General features: G+C 43.6%; 1 protein-coding gene across 1 annotated transcript in view; it reads right to left on the reverse strand.

Annotated features, from left to right (window-relative positions):
* Nucleotides 1–11513, reverse strand: part of Polr1E (RNA polymerase I subunit E) — a 30001-nt gene extending 18488 nt beyond the window's left edge. The window contains exons 1-4 of the mRNA XM_076201887.1: nt 11273–11513; nt 4771–4980; nt 4431–4618; nt 919–1044 (exon numbers count right to left, since the gene is read on the reverse strand). Coding sequence (XP_076058002.1) covers nt 919–1044; nt 4431–4618; nt 4771–4980; nt 11273–11375 — 627 coding nt within the window. The 5' untranslated portion in view covers nt 11376–11513. The remainder of the gene's footprint in view (nt 1–918; nt 1045–4430; nt 4619–4770; nt 4981–11272) is intronic.
* Nucleotides 11514–18202: the final 6689 nt, after the last annotated feature.

Genomic DNA, 18202 nt, shown 5'->3' on the forward strand with positions numbered 1-18202 from the left:
CCAGTTTCACCATCATCCACATTAACCTTGAAGAAACCTCCTTCCACTCCATATGTTTATCAATTCATTTACTAGTATAACCACCCCTTTTCTCCCTTGAGCTCTCTTCACTCCCGAACCCCTCCAAAATACACTCCCAAACTCAAACTCCCCCCTCCCTTTCAACTTAGTTTCACTCAATGCCTACACATCCATCTTTCTTCTTACAAACATACTGCCTATCTTTTCCCTTTTACTATCATCTGTACCACATCCACACACATTAAAAGATCCAAACTTTAGAGTTCTGGTTGGAAAACTCCTCCCAAACCTTCTTATGTCTGCTTTTTTTAGATATATTCCCTTTGGGGCTACAGAGAGTAGGATGCCTAGTCCTAGGCCCATCCCATTTTTATTGCCTTTCATGACTCAAGTGGGGTCACTCAGTGGTAGTATTCTTCTCCCATACTACAGGGTTTGGCAAAAAAGAAAATGAATATTCAGAGAAGTGGTACAGGGCAGTATTAAGAATGGGGACAGCATAATAGAGGGACAGTCACAGAATAATAAAGTAGCATCATTTCTCTATGAATAGTGATTTCCTCTATTATAGACAAAATGATGTGTGGCTCTGGTCTGTAGAGGCACCCCATATAGACCCTAAAGTATCAGCTACATGCATCTAATAACCCAGATGGGGTAATAATAATAATAATAAATCCACAACCTAAACAGTGACTGGCAACAATCCTTCTAACTATCCATTAGATATCTCTGAAATGAAACTTTGGATTGTTGTTTTTCTTGAACTAGTGTGGCACTGTTTCTTGGTCACTCGCTAAAAGAAAAAGACAAAAAGGGAAAGAAAAACTGGGTGGTGGTGGTTTGTGCTGGTGAACCCCTGAAAATGTTTTTTCTAAATAAAATCATTCAAACCACCTCTCTGTTGCATGGTGGAAGTACGTCTTCATATTTCATTCCTTTTGCCCAGTCCAGCTCTTTCTCAGCCACTGTGACATCTTTGACTGCTTGACTCATTGCTGATTCCATTTCCTCTGCATTCACCTGAAAAAGATGTTGCAAAATACATTACAGGTACAATATATCACCAGCTTCTTCATTAACTCATATTCTTAATAAATACAAAGTGGATACCTGGCTGACAAGCCTTAGCTGGCTACCTCCCTTATATGGGGGAAGAAACCTAATGGTATATACATAGACCATTTCTTTGACATGTTCAGTTGATTGTGCTTGTATGATGTAACTGAGATAAGTGACCAAAGTTGAGGGCTCTTGCATAGAAATGTGCATGTATCATTTTCATGTGATGTTTTATGGGGAGACTTGGTTTGTGTAAGATGTTCTATGGGGAGACTTGGTTTGTGTAAGATGTTCTATGGGGGTGGTTTCGGTGCATCTTCTTATTACTTCCAATGCTATATTTTGTATAGTTTTTAGAGTATCTATGTTTTCTTGATTGCTGAAAATCATACTATGGAAGTGTAGTCAAATGTAATTCTCAGGAACTGTATGAAGATTACATACATACATATACCAAGGCTTTTTCCCCCTTCCAAGGGAGGTAGCCAAAAAGGGAAAGGCATAAAAACACTCCCACCCATTTCATCCCTAAATACACTCCACACCCCTCCCACCCTTCCTCTCATCTGAGCACCTCCTGGATGACGGGTCATCCCTGCACCCTGCCCACCGCCCTGGGTCAGAAGCAGTGCCGCAAGACACAGCACATCCACAGCAAGGCCGCTTCATTTAATCTTCATACACTTATATGTATGAAGATTAACAGAATGATTTCTATCCAAAGCCTGTACTTGCTAGGGATTCTAGTAAACTTTTTTCTTCCTCTTCTTTTTCTTTTCTTTATTTTCACTGTATGGTCTCTGTATGGACTAAAGTGAGGCTTTTTTTTTAAGAATTTGGCCATTCAATTCTAATATTGGATGTTTCTTTGATTTATGGTTGTTTCAAATGAGTAAAGTTACTGATGATATCTATATTCCTTCTAAGCAATTGTTCTGATGATGATGATGATATGTTTTAACGTCACACACTCCCCACCCTATCGGGAGGCTAGGACGGTGCCCCTCACAGAGGGCTTTGTAGCGTGGAATTTAATGAACCATGCCCTTGGTTCAACATCACTGGTGGCAGGATTTGAACCACCCTCACCTCGACCTTCACTGCAAGTAACAACGCCCTAACCCGTTCAGCCAGCGAGCTTCCTAGCAATTGTTCTAGCATGTCTAATTAAACTTGGGTGTCCTTAGTAGCTATTTTGTAGTTGCTATGATGTTTTTTTTTCTTTTCTTTTTTTCTTTTTTTGGTCAATTTATCTGTATAGGTGAGTGGCTACCAAGACATTTACTTGCTTTCCTTAACCCATACATCATCAGCCCGATGTATAGCTCAGATACATGCTGATATCAGGCAGTGGCAGTTCATAGGCATTTTTGATGAGGAGATCTGCCTTTTTATTGGCAGCGATTCCAACATGGGAGGGAATCCACAAAAAGCTTGTGCTGAGAGTGTTCTTGAGCTGTGACTAAGTGTTGTAAGATGTGGTGAATGAGGGGCAGTGTGTGCGTTGTGGAGAAAAGGTCATCTCTGGATGACTGGTACTGGAGGAGACTAGCAGGTGTTGGCTGTCCCTGAAAGACAAGACCATCTCTCACAGCCTTCTTTTCTGCCTGTATTGGTCCAGTGTCCAGGAATGGACCTTGTGGCATCTTTTGATTTGTGGCCATGTGATGAAATGGGTGTAAAAATCATGTGTTGAAGCAACAAGGGAGGAGTACAGGTTCTCAGGTGACTGGAAATCAAATCTTGGTAGAGGATTGAAGATGTAAGAGACACAGATGGGAATGGAAATGGAGAGGTGGGTGTGAAGGGAAGGTCCACTTGGTAGAGAGTACTGGAGTCCAAGTGTGACGTGTGTCACTACTAGACCAGATGTGATGATGTGGTGAAGCGTGCCTCCTCAGGCATGTATGGCACCCCCCAGTGGGCCAGTGAGTGATATGGTGGCTGTAGATGTACTCAAGGAGAGGCAGCCCACTACAGTTCAGGGAGGCGGAGACATCTCCTAAGGCAGGGTGCCAGGTGTTGAAGCCCCCCATGTACATCACACCATGAGACATGGATGATGGGAGAGCAGAGAGAATGATCTTTCCTGGAGCAGAGTAAACATTGCTGAGTCACAGCTTCCCATTACCTATGGATATCTCAAAGAGTTGGAATGTCATGTCATTGCAGGTTGAGCAGTGCAGTTCATGGGGATTAGAAGAGTGAATGTAATTCAAAAGGCCATTCCTGACATGATGGAAATATGTGATGTAACCTAAGAGCAGGGGTGCCTCTGTCCCAGGAACATGGCAGCCAACAAAAGCTTCTTGGATAAATACAACTTGTGGTAGGTGGCAAACTACACGAATCTTGAGGGAAGTAATCTTCAGATAAGTGCTGATGCCACGAGGATTTCATGTGATGATGTGAAGTTTCATCTCACTAGTGAAGTCTACCTTTGGCCATTTTGAGGCATGTGGTGTGGTGGCTTGATAGGTACTTGGTTACTGAACCTTTCTAACAAGCTAGTGAGAGCCTCCAGTTTATCAAAAAAGGTGGCAACAGTCATAATAACAATGTGGTGGGATCAACAAGTGAGGCAATGGTACGCTCAGCAGACTTGCTGTGTGGCAGTGCATTGTAATGGCTGTGCAACATGCTGCTAGGATGGTAATGGCCCCATGGAGGGCAATTACTTGCAGTGAGTCAGGCAAGTTTTAGTGTGACAGCAATGGGATGGCTCTTGGGCACAACTGTGGTGGTGGTAGTGGCAGATCTGTAGTCTGGGAGCTGGCTACCTGAGAACATTTTGTACATCTGTGCTATATGTTGACCCCAGGTTTGTGACAGAGGGGGAATTTCCACACAGATGTGTTTGATGGTGGTAGTGGCACATCTGTAGTCTGGGAGGTGGCTACCTGAGAACATTTTGTACATCTGTGCCAAATGTTGACCCCAGGTTTGTGACAGTAGGGGCATTTCCACACAGATGTGTTAGGCTCAGAGGAGATGTGATGTGGGCAAGTATGGGAGGAGTAAGTGCCTGAACACCAGCCACACTTGTCAAAGGAAGCAGAGCAATACTGAAATATGTACCCCACACCCCAGCATTTGAAATACCAAGAATGTTCATCTATCATCCTTCGAAACTCACATGGTGATGACAAGGAAGGAAGCAGAAGTGATATTCTGGAGGTGGTAGGTGGGGAGGCTCCAGATAACAAGACAGTTAATAGGCATGCTGTGTTGGTAGACAAGGCACCCCTACTAACTCTCTTGTTATTAACTGGGGGGAGGGGGGGGAATTCCCAGAATCCTATGAAGGAGTTCTTCATCACTCCATAAATACCAAGAAAAAAAATTACCTTACTCAATTTGACCCTATCCATTTTCAACTTTGCTTTCTTTGTTCCAAAGTCCTCTGCAAACTGCTCCTGCTTTTCCATGTAGGTTTGGGTTTGTTCTGAATTAACCAAAACAGGATTTTTGCTGGAGGGCACAATAATCCTTGGTTTCATGTTGAAGCAACTCATTTCTACTAGTTTCATTTTACCTGGGCAAAAGACATGTTCATGAAATTTTTAGAAATGTAAAAGAAGAAATATGAACCAAGTGTAATATTATATCTTTACTTGTAATCTATCCAGTTTCAGTCTGTACAATTGGATTACAAAATTACGGCATGAATGTTTGAACTATACTTACAAGTATCCTTGTCATAAATCCCGATGAATGTTTGTTCCTTCACAGTTGTAACTTCATCAATCCCAAAGTTTTTTCCAAAGTAGTTTAGTTTATCTGTATCAAGTGTTGCTAATCTCTGTCGCTGCCTGCGTCTGAATTCAGTTGAGTTGTTGGTATGCAGCTTTGCTGTAAGACCACTGCCAGGCTCCAGGGAACCATTTGAAAAGGTCACTGGAATTGCAATCCTATAATGAAATTAAGAATAACTATTGCCTTGAGTTTCACTGGCTGGAAACCTGAATCTCCACAGTGACTGGCAATGAGCCTTGGGTCCTCCCATAGAAGGGAGGAAATTTTGAACAGCTGTTTGTGTTGTATTGGTGCATGATAGTTTCTATGTAACCAACTTAAGAGCAGTATATGAGGAGCAGTTGTCAGTTCTCCTTTTGAGAAAAGGTGGAAGAAATACAGTCGCAGTTTAGGGTTAGGTTTTCAATACTTGCTATGAATCCAGTTTTGAGGACTTTCAGCCCTTTCCAACTTGTCTCTTACCTAAGAAGAGGGAGACAAGATCTTGAAATACCCAACATGTGCTCATGAAAACACATCCTGGATATTTCACTTGACTACTCTTCATACTTATAATACTTAATGGGTCAGTGGGCAAGGGATAAGGATGCCCCTCCATCCACAAGGAGCTAAGAGAAGAAGGACAACAGATTTGTGTTGGATGGAGGGTGGGTGCATGCCATAGCCAGCCATCCCCCCTAAAATTGGGAAAGGCCTTATGGTATATGTGCATATAGAGGTCCCATCCCTAAACACTATTTCCATTCCCACCCTTCCAGTGATGAAAATGCTATAAAGACCCCATCCCTTGTTTCATCCAAACAAGTACAGAAAACCAAGACAAAAAACATATTTAATTTGAAAAATAACAGTGTTATTCTGAGCATTTCCCAGTCTTTTTAAAGGCAAAAAAGAACAAAAAAAAAAAAAAAAAAATTGGATACCAGTATTAGGGTAATTTTTCTCACAAATTTGGCTATGAGGAGTAATTCATGAAGACTACAGACATGAAAATTATGTCTAAACATTGTTCTTGATTATGCCATTTGATTACCTGTATATGCACTGGAGTTAAAAAGAATGAAAAAAAATTACATCATATCACATCCTCGGGATGTGAATGTATATGTAAAACTATGAACTTAATTTTTAATGTTTATTGCTGTATTTTCAATTTTATTTATGAAAATCTTCCATAAATGATCATGCCATTTTTGTTTATACTGAAAGCTAGCCCTAACCTAGTTTTGTACCTTTCTTACATCTGACCTAGTTTTGTATTATTTCTTCCTGAAGTCTGTCCAATTGCAGAAGCCAGAAATTTAATTCTGTAACATGTCACAACATTTCCCAAGAATTTCCTCTTAATTCCAAGTACTATAATATCATAGGTCATCTGCATGATCATTATTGCTAGACCTTTTATTGCAGTAACTAAGGCAATTTACACAATTCAATAAAAAACACTATTTTCAAAATATATTATCTACTTGTTGAAAACAAATTTTATAACGTATACTGTAATCAATCTTTGTTATTTACTATTTATTTGTGAAATTATGAAAAATCTAATAATGAAATGGGGGACTACAAATTTCTCCCCAGGGACTTGACAATTTTTTACATACAGTGAGACCTCTCATTAACGGACGTTAACCCCTTCCATACGGTGCCGCACACGTAGGCGTCATGGGCTTAGATCTCGGTGGCAGCAGCCAAAGCCAGCCGTACGACGGGTCGTAATAATACTCGCATCAGAAAAGATATTCACCGCGTATATCGTTCGTGGGAGCTTCACCCGGGAATTTTGATAACCATAGAAAATGCGACTACAAAAGAATTAGAAAGAATGTCATTATGGAGGGGCGACTACAATAAATATAATCAAGACGTGTGCGGCACCGTATGGAAGGGGTTAATTAGCTGTGTTTGCGGTGTTTTCGATGTGTTTTTGGTGTTTTGGAGTGGTTTTTGGGTGGCATAGTGATTGCACGCACTAAACAACAGCACCAAAAACACTACGAAAACACAGCTAATTAACGTCTGTTAAGGAGAGGTCTCACTGTATTAAGTTCTAGGGACTCAAGAATGTGAAATACCACAGAACACTGTCTAAACATTACATACATGACCAAAAACAAAGTGCCTGAGCTGCAAGTCAAGTGGATTTTGTAGATCTTGTAGATAGGTTTTGGTGCTAACACCATGTCCAGTCTGGGGACACACCACTCCCACATCTCCACCTGAGCCTCATGTATTGGAAATAGTCTGCGATAGAGTTCATTGCCACTCTTTGTGAGGTTGGGCTATGCAGGATTGGAGGCTCATCTGGGCTATTGTATAGGAATTTGTCTAGCATCCATGGTAACTCCTGTTAGGTCCCTTATCTCTCTTGGGTGACAGTTAAAGAGTCTGGAGTCAGCGCAGGTGAAGCTTTCCACCTGGATCATCTTCAATTGCTGTGAACAGCTGCTTATGGACCTTCTGTTGCAGGTCCTACCAAACCTAGGGTGGTGTTTCCCTTTGATACCACCTCCTTTATTTTGTGATGGGTTCGGTGCTTTGCCCTCTACAACTTTCTAGACATAAATCACTATATAGTAAGGATTGTCATTGGAAAAGAATATTAGTAACAACAAACTCTCTGCATCTCTATAGTGAGTAGAGCTTTAGGTTTTTCAGCCTCTCCCAGTAATTCTGGGAGTTACTGACTAACCACCTTGAGAATACCCTCTCAACCGCTCAAATTCTTGTATCTCCTTGATTTTGTGTGGAGACCATAGCTGGCAAACATATTCGAACTCTGTCACTACCAGGTCTTCCACAGAAGTAGCAAGTGCTCGGGCTTCCTGATGTGGTATGGGTTATATGTGCTTTGAAGCCACAGTCATCACTCATCCACAACCCCAGGTCTCTCAGTATTTGCCTTGTTTTTATTTCCTCTGTACCCACACCCAAAGTGTACCAGTATTATTTTAGATTTTCATTTGGCCCATATCTTATCAGTTCAAATTTCTTGTTATTGAACACCATGTTGTTTTCACTTGACCACTTGTATACTGCCTCCAGATCTTTTTATAACCTTTTGGAATTGTCTCTGGTTGTAGTTTCTCGAAAGATCCTGGTATCATCAGCAAGCAAGGACACTTAGAACATTCTAACCTCTTGTTCTATGTCACTTATCATGACCAGGAAGAGCAGTGGGTCAAGCATTGAGTCCTGTGGCACTCCACTAATTACCACTAAGCTTTCTGACTGGGGTCCATCCACTATTACTTTCTGCTTTCTATCACTTGGAAATTCATGGAGCCATAGTACCAGTTTTCCACTGATGTCCCTATTCTTCACTTTGTGTAGCAGCATCCTGTGCTCTACCTTATCAAATACTAGGTATTTGTGAATTTTCATCTCACCTGCTTGCACAGCAATTTATATATTTTTTGCATCTGTACTACCACTCCAACAACTTTTCTTAGTAACATTTTTCCTGCAAATTAATATTAAGGGATGGTGAAAAAATAAATCCCATAACCTTCCCCCTACTCACCACCAAAGTGCCATTTCTGTTGCAAGCATGTGGAGGGCCATCTATGAATGTTTGGGGAATATTCTTGATTAGCCAATGACAGGTGTTTGTTTTGAGTCTGAAGATGATGTGGTTAGTACAGTACCTGTATGATTTTTGGTTTGGTCATGTAGATTAGGTAGGCTAGCTTTAGGTTAGGTTGTTTAGGTTAGGCTAGTTAGGTTAGGTATGTTAGGTCAGGTTTAATATTCCCCTAATATTAATTTCTGGGAAAAATGCTACAAGAAAAGTTGTTAGAGTTGTTGTAAGTTTGATACAAAAATATATATAAATTGTTGTGCATGTGGGTGAGATGAAAGTTCATAAGTTCCAAACACTTTAGCAAAGTCAAGGTAGACCACATCAACATTTCTTCTGCTGCTCACACTTCCTACCTCTGTAGAAAACCCTGGTAGTATCAAAGCTGGCGTATGTATGCCAACTATGGTCTCAACATAAAGTCAAGGAGATACAAGAGCTTGAGTATGTCCAGACAGTGTTCATGAGAAGGTTAGCTGAGGACTCCCTGAATTAATAGAAGCTTAAAAACCTCAAGCTCTACTCACTGCAGAGACACAGAGAGCACTATACAATGATTTATGTCTAGTGAGTCCTCAAAGGCAAAGCACCAGACCCATCACAAAATGAAGGAGGTGGTATTAAAGGGAAATATCACTGCAGATTTGGTATAACTTCTGAAATAAGGTCCATAAGCAGCTGTTCACAGCAACTGAAGACAATCCAGGTGGAAAGCTTATGTGTTAGCTCCCAGACTCTCTAATTGTCTTCCATGAGAGATAAAAGGACATAACAGGTGTCAGCAAGGCTTTCAAGAGGTTAGACAAATTCCAGGACAACACCCAAGATGAGCCTCCAATCCTGCAGAGCCCAATCTCACAAGGAGCAGCAATGGACTCAAACACAGAGCACTTCCATTGTGAGGCCTAAACAGATGTGGGAGTGGTGTGTCCCCAGACTGACCATGGTGATAACCAAAAACTTATCTACAAGGTCATTTATTTATCTATTTGTATCTATGTTCCATTAAAAATCATATATGTATACAGCATATACTATAGCTTATTTCGGTATCTTTTCAGAAGTGCACACCTATGTGATAGAGCATTAGAAAATTAAATTTTAATTTTGTAAATATAATACATCGCCATAATACAAGTTTTTACTGGCAGAAATCAATAATAAAAAAGGTAAACTTTTAGAAATGCACACCTATATGATATAGCAGTAAAAAATTAAATCATGATTTTATCAATTATAATATATCAAAGTAACATATGTTATTCTTGGCAGAAATCAATAACTGAAAAAGTTGTTAAAAGCGATACACAAACAGTGTTTTGACCATTTGAGATGTCATCTTTGTTTTGGTAGATGCTAAAGTCAAAGAAATTAAAGTATGATAAATTTGTCTATTCTAATCTACCTACCTAACCTAACCTACCTACCTAAATTAGCCTGCAATTAGTAATGCAATACCTGTAATTCTGCAGGTCATCAGGGTCATCATCTTCGACCTCCGAATCTATCAAAACAATGATGGCATCTAAAGGAGTCAATACAACTTCATTCATTTGTGGATGTTTTTTTATTGATTTCCACCAAGAAAAATATCTATTATATTGATGTATTATAATTTACAAAATTAATATCTAATTTTCTAATGCTATATCGTGTAGGTGTGGACTTAAAAAATATATATATATATATATATATATATATATATATATATATATATATATATATATATATATATATATATATATATATATAATATAAAATACCCAAATAAAGCTGCAATCATAGTGATTGAGACACCATGTTGTCTTTCCACAGTATTATTCTAGTTGTGCACACCTACACAATATAGCATTAGAAAATTAAATATTATTTTTGTAAATTATAACACATGAACGTAATATGCAATTTTCTTGGCTGAAATAAAAAATAAAAAATACCTTGCTACAAGCAAATTTACTAAGGAACAAAGCCGCTAGGATACAGTTCGGACGCCATGCCAGTCCAGTCACTATCAGAAAATGGCTTTCACATTGAGGACCAGGTGTTCTCCAATTCCAGGTGACATTAATAAGCGCTGTTACAAACACAATAGGGCTTCCTTGGACTTTATGAGAGAACACAGGATTCTGCTGTCATCTGTAAAATTGCCCAAGGTACAATAATAATCGGGCCATCAGCATCTGTGACAACGATGACCCAGATGATCTTTAGAATTTGAGGTACCAAATTACTAAACATTGGTTAGGTTAAATAGGTTAATTAGAAATAGGTTAGGTTAGGTTAGGTAGGTTACGTTAGGTTAGAATAGACTAATTTATCAACCTTTCATTTCTTCGACCTCGGCGAATATTAAAACAAACATGGCGTATCATTCAACCGCCGCAACTTTGTTCGTTATGAATAAGGTTTTAACAACTGTTTTCATTTATTTCTGCCAAGAAAATTCCATATTAAGTTAATCTATTATAATTTACAAAACTAATAATTAATTTTTTGTTGCTTTGTCGCATAGGTGTGCACAATTAAAATTTTACCCTTTCCATTCCTGCTAAAGGCAAATACATTACCAAAGCTGTGACCATTAGATATGGAATAATAATATGCCCTCAGTACTTCTGTCAATACCTTGCACATGATTAATTTAATATTATTATAAATATATTTCTAATTTAAAACAATTCTATCATCTAGATCTATGCCGGCTTACGGCTATGGTACTTAAATAAGAGCCTCAGCTACAGGACCAAACAGGTACTGCCTCTGGAGCCTCCAAATTGACTCATATAAATGGGTATACAGTTGACCAGCTTATCAGAGTGCGTAGGGTTATATTGTAAATATATCACTTACTTAAAACTGGTTCAGCTCTTGTTTTTTTCTTCACTATAACATCTGCTACTTTATATGTTCTTTTCTTTGACTTTACTAACGTAGATTTGTTGCTTGAAGTCATTGTACTGTGACTGTGTTATAAATATATTTCTTTTTCCGGAGGTAGAGAGGGTGTAATAACAATATGCTCTTTCCAGTCAACCCAACCCCTTGGCAGTCTTCGTAATTTGTAAACAAAGCCGCGTGGTTGAAACGAGCTACGAAATTCAAAACTGTTGTGGTTGTATTGTTAACTGTCATTGCTACATACATATACCAAGGCTTTTTCCCCCTTCCAAGGGAGGTAGCCAAAAAGGGAAAGGCATAAAAACACTCCCACCCATTTCATCCCTAAATACACTCCACACCCCTCCTCTCATCTGAGCACCTCCTGGATGACGGGTCATCCCTGCACCCTGCCCACCGCCCTGGGTCAGAAGCAGTGTCGCAAGACACAGTACATCCACAGCAAGGCCGCTTCATTTAATCGGCGACCCCCCCTCTCCGTCCCCCTCTGCATATAAGGCGAGGACGGGGAGAAATCCCTTCGGGCTGCGTCAAAATTTACTCACACATACTACCCCGGCCCCCACCCCCCCGCCTATTCCTCCTCATGCAATCACAACATCATCCATATACAACCATTCTCCACTCACCTCTGTCTTCCGTCCTCTCCCTTCCTTCCTCAACAGACATTCCCCTCTTCCCCAAAGCCCCCTTCACCCCATCCATCCACCTCATCCTAGGACGTCCCCTCATGTTCACTCCCTCCACATCTGCCTTCCATACCTCTTTTACTAGTCTTTCTTCACTCATTCTTTCCATGTGTCCAAACCATCCTAATATTCTTTCATCAACCCTATCTCCCAAATCCTTTTTCACCCCTGTTCTCCTCCTCACCTCCTCATTTCTCACACTATCCAGCCTAGTAACCCCCACCATGCTTGTGTTAAAAGATCTACGAATTTAAAAATGTTGTAGTTAATACTGGTAAACTGTCTCTGCTTCGTGTGGAAAGGGTACCTGAAAAAATGAACAACTTACCAAGAGAAAAGGCTACTCTTAATATTTTTTTATTGATTGCAAGTATATACAAAAGAAAACTTGCGCGAGTCACAACCCGCTACCTCCTAGGAAGTCTGAGTGACTTTTACAATAAATTACAGTACTAAGAGTGTATGCTGTCAGTCATCTCTCCGGTGTTCTTCTGCCTCCCGGTCTGATGTGTGTCTTGCCTCAGTTCATGCCCTCCGGGATCCCAGGTAAGGATAGCCAGTCGTCTTTGCTGTAAAGAGAGAGAAAAAAGTCGTGGTGAGCGGATATGCTTTGTGGTATATAGGTTATATACTCAGTGTATATTCATCAAGGAAAGTGAGAAAAGTATGGGGGATATTATCTATGAGGTGGCACTTCCATTAGGCGCCGAAGCCGGTATGGATTGAGCGCGCCCAACAGCCTCCTCACTAGTCCCTCCGGTAAAGTGGCGGGACCCACTCGAAGAAATCCAGACCCTGGACAGGTAGTCAGGTAGTGGACCAGCGTATTGTCCCCCACCGCGCCGCAGTATTGGCAGTCCTCTTGGCGTCCCGCAATCTCCTAGAAACACCGATACCCTAGACGAAGGCGATGTAGAACCACTTCTTGCGCCCTAGAGAGGCGCATTCCCGTGGCAAACTTCTCATAGTTGGAAGTCCTCTTGTACCGCAGGGCTGACGGCCTCATGGGCGTCATCAGGTTGTGCTTCTCTACCTCTCGTCGGGTCAGTGTTCTCGCAGCGATGCTCAAGATCTCTCCCCGACTCAGGGGCACACCAATACTGCCGTCCATATGATGACTGGCCGCTACCTTCCTTGCCTCAGTCTGCCTCTTCGTTCCCCGGCAGGCCGATGTGTCCGGGAATCCAGTTGAGGACGACTAACCGTCCTTGCTCATGGAGGGACCTTATCCGAAACAGCAAAGATGTCATTAGTTGCACATAGTCTTGATGTATGTCATTATGGATAATTTGTATCAATGACAGACTATCAGTGGGTATTACAACATGGCTTTGGTGGGTGTTGAGGGCGTGGGTCAGTGCTAGTCCCACTGCAATTCCCTCCGCTTGCATTGAGCAGCGAACTCCCTATCGTGTGTCGTGTGTGACAAACCCCGCACCCGCCGTCATGCGCTCAGCATCTACTGATCCGTCGGTGTAATACACCACGGAGTTTTCAGGTGTAACGGCCTTCATAGTCTCCTCAGCTTTCGCCCGCAGCTCGGAAGGTCTTTTCTGTGATGTTGACATTAGGGACCCAGCTGTTTTCGAAGAATCTTCCAGGTATAGATAATGATGTACAGACACTCAAACAAGTATCGGTTGGTGGTTTTAGGTGTTCATGGGAGACGAGTGAAACAATAGAATCTATGTTTCTGTACAGTAGGTAGTCGTGACAGAGTTGTGCCCTACATTTTCCCACTCGTTAAGATACATGGTGCAGAGTAAGAATTTAATGCGTGAAGATGTGACAAGATTGCAAGTAATTATATTTGCACCGACAAGAATTCTTAATATTCTATTGTTACTGAAATCACACACACACTCAATTACACAACCTCGTGACGCAGTGGTTAGAGTTCTCGCCTGCCACTACGGCGGTCCGGGTTCGAATCCCGCCCAGGCCTGAAATAAAATTAGTATCGCTGCGCTGCGGGTTGTTACTCCAACTCTCGTGGACGGGGAGTTGGAGGTGTGTGTGCGTGTAACGCCACAGTATTACCCATAGATCGGTCATACGAGCTCTGAGCTCTCATCTGGAAAGTTAATAGCTGTCGTCATGTATCCAACACGTGAACCATTACCATGGTGAATCACACACACACCTGAACCCCCTAAAATATGGATGGAACACCAGAACTCATCTAATATATCATGTGACCAAAGGTGACAACAAACAGCTGCTAATGCTTAATCCTAAGATAACAAATGTCTAACAAGCGGATATGAGAGGTAGTAGTGTTGTAGTGAGGTGCGTGGCACACCAGACAGTTGGTCGTGTGGCTCCCCTTCTGTTTACCGTTTTAAACTTATCTACCACATACAGGGTTTGTTCAAAATAAAGAACCCATATTTCTTATTTTCTTTTCGTCGTATAACAGATCCCATCTTCTGTCGAGAAAGCATCATTATTAATAAGAATATGTCACTGCTCCGGAGGTGTCTCGCTTTATCACCTTTTCCGTTGTGCATAACTGACATGTTTAACAAATAGCCAAACTGCATTTGTTTCCTCTGATGGTTTCTGTCGACTGTGAAGCATTATGAATGTGATACGAATTCCATTCGAAGGCGTACCAGTTTCCAAGTCTTTTGAACAATGTGTCAGAGTTTAGCGTTTACTTACGTCCATTTGCGTGCGATTTCTTACCGATACTTTTTTAGTGACTGTACCTCACTGTGCCGCTAGAGGGAGTACAGTTGTAGCTTTACAACCCTTTCCCAGTAGCCAAGATGTTGTAATCCTTGTATCTTCCTTGTGAAAGATCACTGTGGCATTCCAGCTCTGTTATATCTGATATTTCGTTTGTGGCCAGAGTTGGCAGCAGCATTCAAGATGGGGTTGCACCAATTATTTCCACAGAGTTACCATGCACTATTCACTTCGTGTATGGGAAGTCCTTAGGATCCAGCCTGATAGCTGCCTTGGTTTCTCTATTATTTACCAGCTGTGAAATAAACATGCCAAGCTCATCGTCTGATGATGAGCTAATATTGCTCGAGAGTACTCATGTAAAACTGAATAAGAAAAATGAGGAATACATGAAATAAATAGCAAAAGGAAACTGTATGAAGAATATCATAATTTTTTTAATAATTTGAGGAGGGACTCGAAAAGGGATTTTTGAGTATACACGGATAAGCAAAGACACTTTTGACTACATTCTCAAGACAATTGAGCACCGCCTCGCAGATGCCTGCGGTTGCGTAGCGTCAGTCGTCCACTTCCCTCGAGCTTGACTGTATACTGACGATGCGGCAGTATTTCACTGACCACGCCTCGTCTGTCCCACAGCTTCGTGAACTGGTCTTGCACAAATACACGGGTACCAAGCGTTAATGGGGGCAGCGAACTGGGCGTGCCTTGGTTCTCAACCCATGCTTCCTGTTGCCGTACTGCCTCACGCTCCCTTGTCCGGAGGGCGTGTCGCCAGTGGATGTCTACTTTGTAGTGTTGCCTGTGGACTGGGACACCGTCCCGCAGCTGCCTGCCCATGGCCAGCTGCGCTGGTGACTTGTTCACCCCGCGTAGAGGCGTGTTTAAATACTGCAGTAACGCCATCGCTGCTCTGTCGGTGTCAAGGCTCCCTCCGACGCCTGTGTTGTCGCGAAGTAGCCTCTTGGCAGACTTGACTGCCGCCTCTGCACGCCCGTTCGACTGTGGGAAGTGGGCAGAGGCGACTCTTCCCTTCACTCCCCATTTCCCAAAGAAGTTGCGCATCTCCTCGCTGGTTAGGTTGGTTCCACCGTCTGTCGAGATTGACTCTGGTGCGCCCCACCGATGGAAGTACTGTCGAAGTATTGACGAGAGCTTGCTTGATGTAGCTCCGCTGGTCAAGTGCGCTATTTCCAGCCAGCCCGTGAGCCTGTCTGCGTACGCTAAATATACTCGTCCGTCGAGCTGGAACAGGTCTGCCACGGTGTGTTGGAATGGGTACTGGGGTGGGGGTGTCAGGGTGAGGGGTTCGGCGGCTTGCGAGGGTGAGTGCGTGTTACAGCTGGCACAGGTGTCTCTGTGGTGCTGTAGGTCACCCTCCATGCCAGGCCAGTACACAGCCTGTCTCGCCCTTCGTAGCATCCCGTCTAAACCTTGATGGCTTGCGTGGAGGTTTGCTGCCACACGGTGTCTCAGTGCTGCAGGTACCACTAAACGGACCGCTCCTTGTTCGTAGGTGTATGTCACCAGCCCTTGCGATACCGCCAGCCTGTCCCTGACTCCATAGAACTGGCGCAGGCAGGTCAGCTCTTGAGCCCGTTGTGGGTGCCAATCTCCTGCTGTCACTTTAGCGATGAGTAGCTGATAGTCTGGGTCATCGGCGGCGGCCTGCACCACTGCTGAGTTATCCAGGGCTATTTGGTCATCGCTGTCGAGCACCGCCACTGTTGCGGCCGCCACAGCAGCTTCCATGTCGTTGGCCAGCTCTTCATCTATGACGTCCGGTGGTGCACAGAGCGCCGGGTAACGGGACAAGAAATCGGCTGCAGAGTTGCGCTTACCTGGGAGGTACTTGATCTGGAACCTATACTGCAGCGTTTTCTCCTTCAGGGCAAACAGTCTCGGGTTCACTTCGTCTTTCAGCTCTCTGTCCCCCAGGAGCTTCACTAGCGGACGGTGGTCGGTGATTATGAGGAAATTGGGGCATCCAAGCAGGAAAAGGCGAGCTTTACGAAGGCACCATGCGTCATCCAGAGCTTCGCCCTCCACCGGTGCGTAACCTGCCTCCGCGGGTGTTAGGTGACGGCTGCCACACAGCACTAAGCGCCACCCGCTCTTGCAGCAGAAGGGAGCCTCTTTCAGGGGGCAGGGACAGTATTGCTGTAGAATAACAAAGCCAATGCCCACCTTGCTCCAGTCCGTCACTACCACCGTAGGTCTGTCCTTGTCGTAATATGTTAGGCCCTCTTTGGCGAGCTTGCAGACTACTTCTTTGGGTTGCCGGAACTTTTCCTGTAGGTTTTCGTCCCAGTAGACTTTCCTCCCCTGTGGTCTCCGTAGTAACTCCCGGAATGGCTCCATGACTGGTGCGGTGGCTAGGAAAGGTGCCAGCTGGTTGACGAACCCATGCCAGGAGCGTATGTCTGTTATAGACGGTTCGGCAGGCATGTCAAAGTTCCTGATGGCGGCCAGTCTTTCTTCTGTGGGCTTGTAAGCGTCCCAGCCTACATGAAAGCCCACAAAGTCCACCTGTCTTCTACAAAACCTGAATTTTTCTGGTTTCAGGGTCACACCTTTCATGGCACACGTCTCCAGAAAATCATACGTGTGCCAGAAGGCGTCTTCCACGCTGGCGTCGTACAGCAGGGTATCGTCCACACACTTGAATTTTCTTGGGATCCCAGCGATGGCGTCGTCGTACCTTCTGGTATAGGCATCCGGAGCAGCACAGTGGCCCATGGGGGTTCTACAGTATCTATACCTGCCCCAAGGTGTGATGAAGGTAGTGAGCCTTCTGCTGGCTTCCTGCAGCTCTACCTGATGGAAGCCCCAGTGAGCATCTGCTGTAGTCTTGTAGGTGTGGCGTGGGATGCCAGATATCATGTCAAACGGTGTAGGAATGTGGTGGGTCTCTCTCCTGCAGGCAGCATTGAGTTTCTGGTAGTCGATGGTGCGTCTCGGTTGGCCCGACTTCTTCGCGACCACCACCATCCTTGCGCACCATTCTGTTGCCTCTCCAACTGGTACCGGCTCCAAGATTCCCTTCCTCACGTCCTCGTCCAGCTGCTTCTTCACCACCGCCTCCCAGTGTTTCGGCACCGAAGCCGGTGTATGGCAGGCGTAGGGCTTGGCGTCCGGGAGCAGGTGGATGACATGTGGCTCACCTTCCATTACTGGAAGAGGGCTCCTGTCACTGTTGAACGTTGACCCAGAAAAATGGCGGAGAAGCCAGTTCTCTAACTGTGGCACATTTTCATCTAGTGAGGTGAACGGGACTGAGGTAGGCAGCGGGGCGGCAGTAAGCCGTCAGTTGACTCGGTGGCAGCCGATGCTGCAACTGCAGGCTGGTGCGGGAAGTCAGGGTGTACCAAACCCAGATCCTTACAGGCCTGTAAGGAAATGTAGCAACGGGAGGCGGTCTTCACGACGAAGACCTCTTGCGTCGTGAACCTGCTGCCATGTTGCATGCGACAGGTGACTGCGCCCATGGGTTTCAGGC

The sequence above is a fragment of the Oratosquilla oratoria genome, chromosome 18, assembly GCF_046742065.1.
Source record: "Oratosquilla oratoria isolate Oo_2021 chromosome 18, ASM4674206v1, whole genome shotgun sequence".
NCBI lineage: Eukaryota > Metazoa > Arthropoda > Malacostraca > Stomatopoda > Squillidae > Oratosquilla > Oratosquilla oratoria.